Here is a 12,100-nt window from a genome sequence, read left to right on the forward strand (position 1 = left end):
TAATCAGTTCAGTGCAGTTGAATGTTTTCTCATTGTTTCCTGTGGTAAAACCTAGACTACATTTTGTGCTGCATACCAAATAGCCCATAGTTAAACAAGCATGTTCATTATGGTCTATACTGACTACGTAACTGTCACCACATGTAAACCTACAATCATCAAACGCTTTACACACATGCATACACACACACACTATCTGAGACGTTTAATGTGCCAGTAATGGAAAGCACTGCAAGGCTCACTGATGCCTCCAGCGTTCCTGGCATTAAGATGAGTGTTTGTTTTATCAGCAGTGTTTCTGTGTGGTTCTGGTAAAGCTGTTTGGGTGGAGCTGTTGGCCTGATGACCTCTAAGTTTTTGATGTGTCTGCAGGCCAGCCCGTCAATCTTACTGACAGCTGTCGACAACCTGACTTTGTCCGCAGCGGCAAATAAACACCTGCTTGTTTCACCACATAATACACATGCACAAACTGCATGGTCTAAAATAAAATAAAATAAAATGAAATAAAATAAAATAAAATAAAAAATTAAGAATAACAAATTAAAAATAAAATAAAATAAAAAATAAAATAAACAAAACAAAACAAAACAAAAAAATAGCAAATAAAATAAAAAATATAATAAAAAACAAAAAATGAAATAACAAATAAAATAAACAAAACAAAAAAAAATAAAATAGCAAATAAAATAAAAAATGAAATAACAAATAACTTAAAATAAAACAAAAAATGAAATGACAAATAAAATAAACAAAACAAAATAAAAAAATAAAATAGCAAATAAAATTAAATTAAAAATAACAAATAAAAAATCAATTACAATAAAAAATGAATAACAAAATAAAATGAACAAAATGAACAAAACAACAAAATAAAACAAAAAATTAAATAAAAACAAAACAAAATAGCAAATAAAATAAAATAAATATAAAATAAAACTAAATAAAATAAAAAGGGCAAAGTTAATATTTTTTTTAAATCATTTTAAAAATCTGTGATCCAAAATTCATCCTAAACTTAAAACATTTTTAGGACCTTTAAAGCAAACAACTAAGTGTAAACGTTATGATGTGAAAATAAATGATTTTATGATGTAAAAATCACATTTATGTCTAGGTAAACCTTCTCACTCAAATTGGTATGCTGCTGACACATAATATGTCATTTTGTCAAAGTGTGTATTCATATATTCAAAATGCACAATAGAATCATTATCACTAATGGCTAAATACACTAATTTATCCACCCAAATAATGTGTCATTACATACTTCAATCAGGGATGGAGTTTTCAAAAGCAGTCAAAATATCTCTTTTGAAAAAAGAAGGATATAGTGAAGAAATGGCTCGAAATCACATCATATTATCTCAGTAAGTTGCATAATACTAGTATATGCATCAATATAAATATTATTGCATAACCAAGTATAAATGGTCAGTGCTTTGTATACACAAGAAACTAAACAACACAGTAGAGAGGCCTCCATCTCAATCACCTCTCTGTGTCCAGTCACGACCTGAAGGAGGAGGAGGGGAGGAAGGTTTTAGGACCCCTGGTGTGACCGTGAAGCAGTACTTAAACTGAGCTGGAGACCAAATTAACCCCTGAACCACCTAACGGTGCACAGGAATAACAAACCTCTGAATAATGAGCCAGCAGCTCACAAAAGTGCAGTTTATTACACAGCTCCCTAGAATACTTCACTCTGATTGGTCAATAGCAGCGTGCTGCAGTCAAATCGTTTTGTATAATGACCAACAAACTATATTAGACCATTTTCCTTGGAGACCAATCAGTGATACCTTATATAATACATACAAATCACTGTTAGAAACACATACTACATACTAAACAAAAATTCATTTCAATCAAATAAGGTGAATACAATAATAAAAACTGATTATATTATTTTTGATATCTGCTCTAGTTCACTCTTCAAATTAGAAATGGATGGTAAAGTCAAGTGCATTGTATTTGCAGCATGCTTAGGTTGCATATAACACATTTTGATGAATTTAGTAGTTCACAGCAGGCATTCCATGCATCCAGAAAATTTGCATACTGTGATACATGGTGCAAAAATAGAAGTTGGTAGCATGCCAGTCTAAACATACTCAATCTGTCCTGAGCCCATACAGTTTAAAGCATGCATTTGTGTGCTGTTCTGCACAGCACATTAATAAGTATACATTCTGTATGCAGTATGCATTCTGTGTATCATAAACTCATGTTATGTATGCATAATTAAACACAGATGTCCTATTGCATATATTGATACAATGCAATGCACTTGTGTTTCAATTGCCACATTGGGAATGGAATCTTAAGTAATTTCAGCCATGATTTAACACTAAATTGGATTAAAGAAATATTTAACCCAAAAATGCAAATATGCTGAAAATATACTCACCCTCAGGCCATCGAAAATGTAGATGAGTTTGTTTTTTCATCAGAACAGATTTGGAGAAATTCAGTATTACATTACTTGCTCACCAAAGGATCCTCTGTAGTGAATGGGTGCCGTCAGAATCCAAACAGCTGATACAAACATCACAATAATCCACAAGTAATCCCCACAACTCCAGTGCATCAACTAAAAGTTTGTGAAGTAAAAAACAACACGTTTATAAGAAACTTCAAAAATAGAAGTCCACTATCCATATTGCTTTTTCCAGTAGAAAAAGTCACCTTGTTTGAATCAGGAGAGAAATACGCACAGATCAAGCATTGTTTACAAGAAAAAAAAAACAGTCTAAAACAGTTCTAAACAAATATGTTGATGGATTTTGATGTGAAAGGACAACAGGAGATGGACTTTTTCAACTGCATGAAGCATACAGATTATGGACTAATAAGTAAAAACGCTTTAATGATGGATTTGTTTTTTACAAACATGCAGCTTTTCATTTCACAAGACTTTAATTGATGGACTGGAGTTGTTTGGATTACTTGTGGATGTGTGATGTTTTTTATCAGCTGTTTGAACTCTCATTCTAACGGCACCCATTCACTGAAGAACATCTATTGGTGAGCAAGTGATGTAATGCTAAATCCCCCCAAGTCTTTTTTAATGAATAAACAAACTCATTTACATCTTGAATAGCCTGAGTCAGTGCGACCATTTCTGAAAACTACTGCATGCGACTATGAAAAATATATTTAGGAGCAGCAGTGCAACTGACGCGATCAGCATATTTTCTACGTGTTTTTGCAATGTTGAGTAATGTATCACAGACATATCTCATGAACCCTTTCATAAACAAAGTGTAGAGAGAGTGTAAATAAGAGATTCATTGTGCAGTGTAGAGATTACAATGGAACTTTGTGAGATCATGATGAATTAAGATGAGTGACTTCTTTTAATGACTTTTAAGGGAGTTTGTAAATGAGATATTGATTTACTACAACAGTTAAATAAACAAGAAGCTAATATGTGACCCTGGACCACCAAACCAGTCATATGGGTACATTTTTTGAAATAGAGATTTATACATCTGAAAGCTGAATAAATAAGCTTTCCATTGATGTGTGTTTGTTAGAATAGGACAATATTTGTTCGAGATACAACTCTGGAACCTGAGGGTGCAAAAAAAAAACCAAAAAAAAAAACCTAAATATTAAGCAAATCGCCTTTAAATTGTCCAAATAAAGTTCTTAGCAATTCATATTACTAATCAAAAGTTTTTATATATTTACAGCAGGAAATTAACAAAATATCTTCATGGAACATGATCTGTTCTTAATATCCTAATGATTTTTGGCATAAAACAAAATTTGATAATTTTGATCCATACAATGTATTTTTAGCTATTGCTACAAATACACCCGCACGACTTAAGACTGGTTTTGTGATCCAGGGTCACATACTGAGTGACATTGTCTAACTATGACACTTTTGCCTGATTTTGCTCTATTTCGCCGTCAAAAATAGTTTGAAACAATCTCCATTGAAACATCTCCATTCAAAAACAGCTGTTTCATTTATGAATGACTCAATTTCCCATTTATAAACGAATTAATCACCTGGTTGAACTAATCAAATGAATGAATGATTCAGTAATTAAACCAGTGACTTGAATATCTTTTCAGTTATTTAAATCATTTAATATTTCAATTTTCAAAATTTTATATTTAAAAGGTAATTCCATGCAAATGTCAATGAAAAAAATGAAAAAATAAAGTTTCTATCAAAGGTTTTGACTATACCGATAACAGATGTCAACATTTGGTGGTTCAAATACACATGTGAGGTCTCTCTTTTTTTTTTTTTTTTTTTTTTTTTTTTTTTTTAAATGCATGATTTTCCACAGCCTGGTAAGTGCTATTTTCATCCATAACGGTACATATTCCTCATAAGATCCATCAAAATTAAAATAAAGTAACAATATTTTCTGTGAAGAGCCATTGCTTCTCTATTTGTTTGGTATTATTGTGTCTGGTTTGTGCATTTTAATTTGTATAAAGTATGTAGTCTCTCAAAAACAGTGTCCTTTTTTGTCACATCCATAACGCATGATTATTTACCTTTTTTAAGATAGACAACCCGTGCACAGATTGATATTTTTCTGATGTTTAGACTCTATCAGCAAGGGTTTATTAAAATATAAACAGACGATCCGGTATATTGGTAACACATACATTCTGTAAGCATTTATATATCACATCCATAATGCAAAATGTCACATCCATAACACTGGATTTGCTCTAAAACAATAATCTCAACATGAATTTATGAATTCGATTGTGCTCATGCCTCCTCTGAGCCTCATTAAACATATTAAAATACACCTACAAGCCACTTTTGTGTTCTTCTGTGCCTCTGTAGTACTTAATTTTGTTAATACTGATTTCATTTGATCAGGAACTTATTCTTATTTTACTTGTTCTTATTCTGTTGTTTTAATTGGAAATTTTAAAAGGCTTATAAAATATATACATCTTTTTTTAATTTGACATAAAAGATGGCATACTTTTAATAAAGTTGGAAAAAATGCCATTACTTTAAGGAGTCAAATATCACCTCATAATGGGAAGGCTAATGTTTGATCAGGTTTTTTGATTCATTTTTGGATGAATTACTCTTTTACTGTACAGCATATTAGAGCTGATAACCAGACACTGATCACTGAATTAGGCAGTATGCTTTAGTTTAAAGTGTTGGCTATGCATACCTTTTACATACTGAAAAAACAAAAATAGGGAGCATTCAGTGTACTGCTCACTGTGGAGTAAGTAGTATGCTAGTATTCCAAATATAACTTGGATTTACACACAAAAGGGCAGGATGTCCCCCTCTCACCTCTTCTGTCCTGTCTGAGTGAGGCACTGGTCTCTGCATAACGGGCCTGATCCACTCGATAGCCCTGCTGCTGCAGGACTCTCTGGTACAACTGGACCTCTGTGTCCGTCGGAGCATGCTGACCTGTCAAAATAATGGCTTTTTCTGCACAGCTGTGTTTAGAATAATGCACCTGAAAGAGAAAGAAAAGAGAAAAAAACATTTATTTATTCTTGATATTACTTCCTTTAAAGCTTAAAAAATGCACAATAAACTTGATTTGTATGTTACAAATGCTTCATGAAGTTCATAACAGGGATTAAACCGTGCTCTGGCTTTGCCACATGCAAGGATCATAACAACGGGGGCTAATCAGAAAAGCAGCTGAGCATTTCCAAAGTACCCATAATGCAATCTAGCGTGGTAATAACCGTCAGGTAGGGAAGAGGGCTGAACCCCCATTAGATCAGAGCAGACTACAGACGCCTGGACTAGTTCAGAGTTTCAGGAGACGGCTAGTGCAGTAGAGAATTTTGGGATATTGTTCAGTTTAGCACCAGAGGAAAGCTTGACAACATGAGTCCTATTAAAAGTCATATTAAACATAGCACACAATCATCCAGTTCCGTGTTGCATAACAGAATCGGAGGAACACGGCGTTATTTGGGCATGGAGTGTGTGACTGAGGAAGGGAGGGGAGCATTTCCTCTCTTTCAGCATGGATGATACTGTTCCCCTTTCTTTTCTCTCTGTATGTGGTCATCTTTTTGTACCGTCGTGCTGTGCTGTTCTCTCTCGCTCTCTCTCGCTCTCTCTCAGGGGTCCACTCCTCCTCTGCTTGTAAATGTTTCCATCTGGGATCTCAGCCACATTAATGAAAGGCTCCCAAATGGCCAAAGTCAACCCCTGCACCCCATTATTCGCTCATTTAGTCTTCAAAGTAGACACTTTACTGCTCATTGCTCATACAGTAGATAGGTTGGGGATTTCAAAAATAAAACTTCAAACAACTTTGACAAACTCCTATCAGAGGACATAGTATACAACAACAACAATTTAATAATAATAATAATAATAATACATTATTAGTAGCAGTAGTAAATATAATAATTTTATTTATATTTATATTTACAACTATGGTAATGTATGACCCTTTTATATCAACAACAGCAATAATAATAATAATAACAATAATAATAATAATAATATAGTATTATTATTATTATACGTAAACTAATACTTAAATATATTAGAAATATATTACCAAGGAAATGTATAACTAAATCTTTTGTTTGAATATTATTATTATTATTATTATTATTATTATTTTAATTATTATTATTATATAAACTAATACTTAAATATATTAGAAATGTAATATTAATTTATAACCATTTAGTTTCAATATTATTATTATCATTATTATTAATACATTATTATTAGTAGTAGCAGTAGTAAATATAATAATTTTATTTCTAATTACATATACAACTACAGAAATGTACAAGCATTTTATATGAACAACAGCAATAATAATTATTATTATTATTATTATTATTATTATTATTATTTGTAAACTAATACTTAAATATTTTAGAAATATATTACCAAGTAAATGTATAACTAACTTTTTTGCTTAAATATTAAAACAATTATTATTATTAATAATAGTAGTACATGTAAATATACGTTTAATTAAATATAAAAATATTTTTAACTATATTTACAACTACAGAGATGTATGACACTTTTATATCAACAACAGCAATAATAATAATAATAATAATAATAATAATAATAAATATTATTAGTAATACATGTAATACTAATATTTCTAATTACATTTAAATATAATAAAAAAATATATCATTACATATTTTATTTCCCTCTCATATATTCTATTGGATGTTCAAATTTCATTTGTTAATTTCACATTTGTACAAGTACATCAGGGGACCTGGGGCCTCAAAACAATAAAATCAAGCTCACTGAATAATGCGGCTTGTTTTGGAGATGTGTACTCATTAAGCAATTAGACTTTCACTTGAACAAAATGAGTTTAAAAAAAATCCATGCACTTACATTGAAGGATGGACTTAACTCATATCTAGAATACCAGAGACTTGGCCATCTAACAAGCAACCATCAATTATAACCATCTTGGCAACACACAAGAGTCATGATGGTAAGTTTGGACGGGCCAGCACCACTAAAAATCTAACTTATCTTCTCTTTTCTTTAGAGGAATTCCAACTTCATCACCAACTTAGAAGAAACAAGAGGAATCTCATTTCCATTCATACTTAGCTTCCCACTCTTTCCTCCCTACATCCCCCAGTCTGTCTCTCCTCCTCCCATCTGCTCCCTCTCTCCTGCTCCTCTGTGAGACCTCAGGCTGCAGACGCTAATCTAAAACATGCAATTACTGGACTGCATTCATTTCACCATCCGTGTCTGCGGCCCAAGACACAAACATCATTACTTCATTAAAGTGCTGCCTAAAACAGCCCAGCGCTCAAAGGAAGTAATAACAACCAATAAGAAACGTCTCATGAAGAAAGAGGGAAATAAAAAGGAAGTCGGGAGGGAAAGGAATATATATATATATATATAAAACCCAAAGAGCTGAGAGAGCACAATGATACATTAACTTTAATAAGATCTGAAATTAAATCAGCTATACACAAAACATTAAATCCTCTCAGGGAGATCTTCCTTTAATTCCCCCCACATAAAAACAGGAGATGAATATACACATAAATATTAATTTAGTCCTCTGGTGCAGAGATCTTTTGAAATGCAGTGTGAAATTGCTCTTTTGTGGAAAAGCATCCCCTTTTGTCGCTAACTTGTAAATGAACAAGCAGAGGTCATTTTAAACAGTGGAAACCAGACATTAAAATCCATGAGTCTTGAATGCAAATGTATGAGAACATATGACAGAGACAGAGTAGATGGTATTTCGGTATGTGCAACTAAACTCCAAAAGTGTTTGGACTAAAAATAATACTACTATCTTTAAAAGCCAACCTCCTAACACCATCCCCAAAGGGTCATGACTTTTACAGCACACATGGTGCAGAAAAACGCACAAAGACATATGTTTACATCCATGCATTACTGACAAAGCAAGAATGGCATATTCTCTCTCTGTCACACACATATACAAATGGGTCACAAGTGTTGTATATAATACAATGAAACAAATCTAAGCATAACAACATCTGTACTCGGATTTAAACAACTCAATCCTCACATGGCCTCTGACCCAGTAAACACACAGATAAAGAACAGACCACCCTGACAGATATGCAGAAATCCCACACACAACCTTACCAGAAAGTAATGCAGTGGTACTGTATCAGATTGTATTTCCATGGTAAATGTTTGGCTGTGAAGGCTGCTAAAACATTCAGTGCACTAGTCAGGCCTGATAAAATTATCCAGAGGTTTTTGTGTGGTCAGGATAGCACTTTGGGAGTTAGTGTCCATGGCAAAATACTATTATCATCTCAAAAACTCTGCTGTGTTTTCTTACGTCAGCAATGTGGAAAGGCATGCCAAACTAAATTAGCATCATTATTAAAGTCACTCTCTGCACTCAGATGCATCAGAGCAATGGCATTTCAAAAAGTAACTATAAAATTAACTACTGAAATTAACACAGACAAGTTTATATTCCGGGAAAGTGCAGGACGTAAACATTCACACAAGAACACAAACTGTCTGTGAAATCAGAAAAATGATGCATTTAACATCCGATTCACATTTTGAGCAGCTGTACTCTTCAATTATTATATTATATAATATTGTATAGGCCTATATTATACAAACTGATTCTATAATAAAGTGCCAATTTGCAACACTGCATTTACTGCATATTACTTAAGTATATAATAATAATAATAATAATAATAAATATATTAATGATAATATACATCAACAAATTCACAAAATGTATACATTAATATTAAATAATATAAATTAATATTAATTTAAATATATTTAATAAAGTCTTCTGTCTTAAGAATGTCCCAATTTTATACATTATTTTATTTATATTTATATTCATTGTCTGGCTATCTGGGATTTCGGTATTAAGTTAATGGGTAGGATTATAACTTTTTTGGTAGTATTATATCACATTGTGAGTTGTTTTTCTCTGATAGAGCATTTGGACACGGAAGTGGTGACACGTGACGCCAGACTTAACAAACGAATAACTATATTTAATTATGCATAAAATGTAAAATTAATAAATAAGTGCATTTAAATACATCAGCGTTGTAATATGAGTATTAAATATTACTAATATTGTTCAGTATTGTATATAACTATTTTATTTATGCATTAAATTCTCATTTGAATATATAAATATTTAAATAATAACATGTAAATATATTAATGCTGTAATATTATTAGTATAAAATATTATTTTGTATATTATTTAAATATACAAAATTATATAAATATATTTTGTTCAGTATTGTATATAACTATATTTTAATCAAGCATTAAATTTAATATTAAATACATGGACAATATATTATTAAATAATTAAATTTAAATACAATGTAATACAATATTGCAAGAATTAAATATTATAAACATTGTTCAGTATTATATATAACTATATTTAAATATTTATAAAATGTAAAATTAATAAGTAAATTTAAATACATTAATGCTGTAATCTGAGTATTAAATATTACAAATTTTGCTCGGTATTATATATAATATTATAATACATGAATATTACATAAAAAACCACATATATTTAAATGCAATATAATATGCAATTGCAATAATTAAAAATTACAAATATTGGTCAGTGTTATATAACTATGTAATTATGCATTAAATGTAAAATTTATAAATAAGTATATTTAAATACACTAATGCTGTAATACGAGTATTAAATCTGACAAATATTGTTCAGTATTATAAATAACCATATTTTAATTATGCATTAAATTTAAAATCAAATACATGAATAATACTTTAATAAATAATAACATTTAAATACTTTAACGCTGTAATACCAGTATAAAATATAAATTGTTTAGTATGTATATATATATATATATATATATATATATATTTTTTTTTTTACTTTAACTTTTTTCTTAATTATGCAAAATATGTAAAATTAATAAACAAGTAAATGTTGTAATGTTGTAAAACACTGTAATATGAGTGCTAAATATTACAAATATTGTTCAGTGTTGTATATATATTTTAATTATGCATTAAAGTCAAAATCAAATACATGAGTTATACACTAATAAATAATTACATTTAAATATATTAACGCCGTAATGAGTACTACATAAATAGATGCTTACTTGCCAGATGAAGTGTTTATTAGACTTTTTGTTGAAAATGTGATATTTCATTCATCTAAGGCATTTTCTGCATAGAAAAGAACATAAATAGACTCTGTAATCCAGATTCAATATTTGAACCCAGCGCAAAGCACAGCTGGGTCGGGTTAACATGTCCTAGACTTCAGGAGAGCGCTTGAGATTGTGGAAAGGAGGGAGAAAACAAAATGTGGGTTCTGTTAGTATTCAGAGGAGACCTCGAACTCTGCTTGTCCATGCAAAGTGAATGGTTTACTTGGCTAAACTTTTGGCACTTGTTCAACATTTTATTCAAGCTTTCCCCCCACAAACTACTTCTCCCTGTTTTTCTGCACTTTTTCTCATTCTTCCTCCCCCTCCACAAATACCTCTCTCTCTCTCTGTGCCACTCTGGATGAGGGGTTCTGTTACCACTGGCTCCATGTATAAGGTTCAGAGGTTAATCATGGCTGTCGAGAGGCCCCTATATATAAAAATAACCCTTTTTCCTTTCTCCTAGAGACGTATTTGAACACAAATCACATCAAACACACTCACAAACGTATAACATACCAAACCCGCCTCTATGCCACATCTAAACCCTCTAAAACAATGCAACGCATGGTGTAGAAAAGTAGTGCGCGCTACTTGCTGACCTCCTGTACTTGTCCTCTCCCCACACAGTGAAAACGGCAGACAATAAACTCTCAGCATACTTCAAAGATAGTCTCCTTGGGGAACGTTCAGCCCAACACTGATGGAGTGCAGTTGTTTGTGCAAACCGCAGGCCTAATATAGACTATAACATGTATAGCATGTGCTAGACAGTAGGTTACACTGTCTCCTGACAGTAATGTCACAGCAGAGGTTTGACTTTACACCCTTTATACCACATACATAAATAATACATTAATAAACAGTAACATTTAAAAATATTAATGCCGTAAAATAATAAGTATAAAACATAAATATTGTTTAGTATTATATATAACTATATTTTAATATATTTAATATTAAATACATGAAGAATACATTAATAAATAATTACATTTAAATACATTAATGCTGTAGTATTGTGAGTATTAAAAATTATGAATATTGTTCAGTACTATATATAAATATATTTAATTAAGCATTAAATTTAATATTAAATATATGAATAATACATTACCCCCCAAAAAATTAAATGCAATATAATACGATATTGCAATAATTAAATATTAGAAATATTGGTCAGTGTTATATATAACTATATATTTATGCATAAAATATAAAATTAATAAATTTAATATATTAACGCTATAATATTAGTATTAAATATTACAGATAGTTTTCATTATTATAAATAACTATTTTAATTATGTAGTAAATTAAAATCAAATACATGAATAATACTTATATAAATAATAACATTTAAATACATGCATGCTGTAATATTGAGTATAAAATATAAATATTGTTCAGTATTATATATATAACT

The 12,100-nt window shown here is 30.6% G+C and overlaps 1 protein-coding gene across 1 annotated transcript in view; it reads right to left on the reverse strand.

The window, feature by feature from the left end:
- The window catches only part of cped1 (cadherin-like and PC-esterase domain containing 1), a 70,199-nt gene that overhangs the window by 53,748 nt on the left and 4,351 nt on the right, over nucleotides 1–12,100 (reverse strand). Inside the window, exon 2 of the mRNA XM_051107581.1 lies at nucleotides 5,300–5,471. Within this exon, the coding sequence (XP_050963538.1) occupies nucleotides 5,300–5,471 (172 nt within the window). The remainder of the gene's footprint in view (nucleotides 1–5,299; nucleotides 5,472–12,100) is intronic.

Source organism: Labeo rohita, chromosome 4 (genome assembly GCF_022985175.1).
Source record: "Labeo rohita strain BAU-BD-2019 chromosome 4, IGBB_LRoh.1.0, whole genome shotgun sequence".
Lineage (NCBI taxonomy): Eukaryota > Metazoa > Chordata > Actinopteri > Cypriniformes > Cyprinidae > Labeo > Labeo rohita.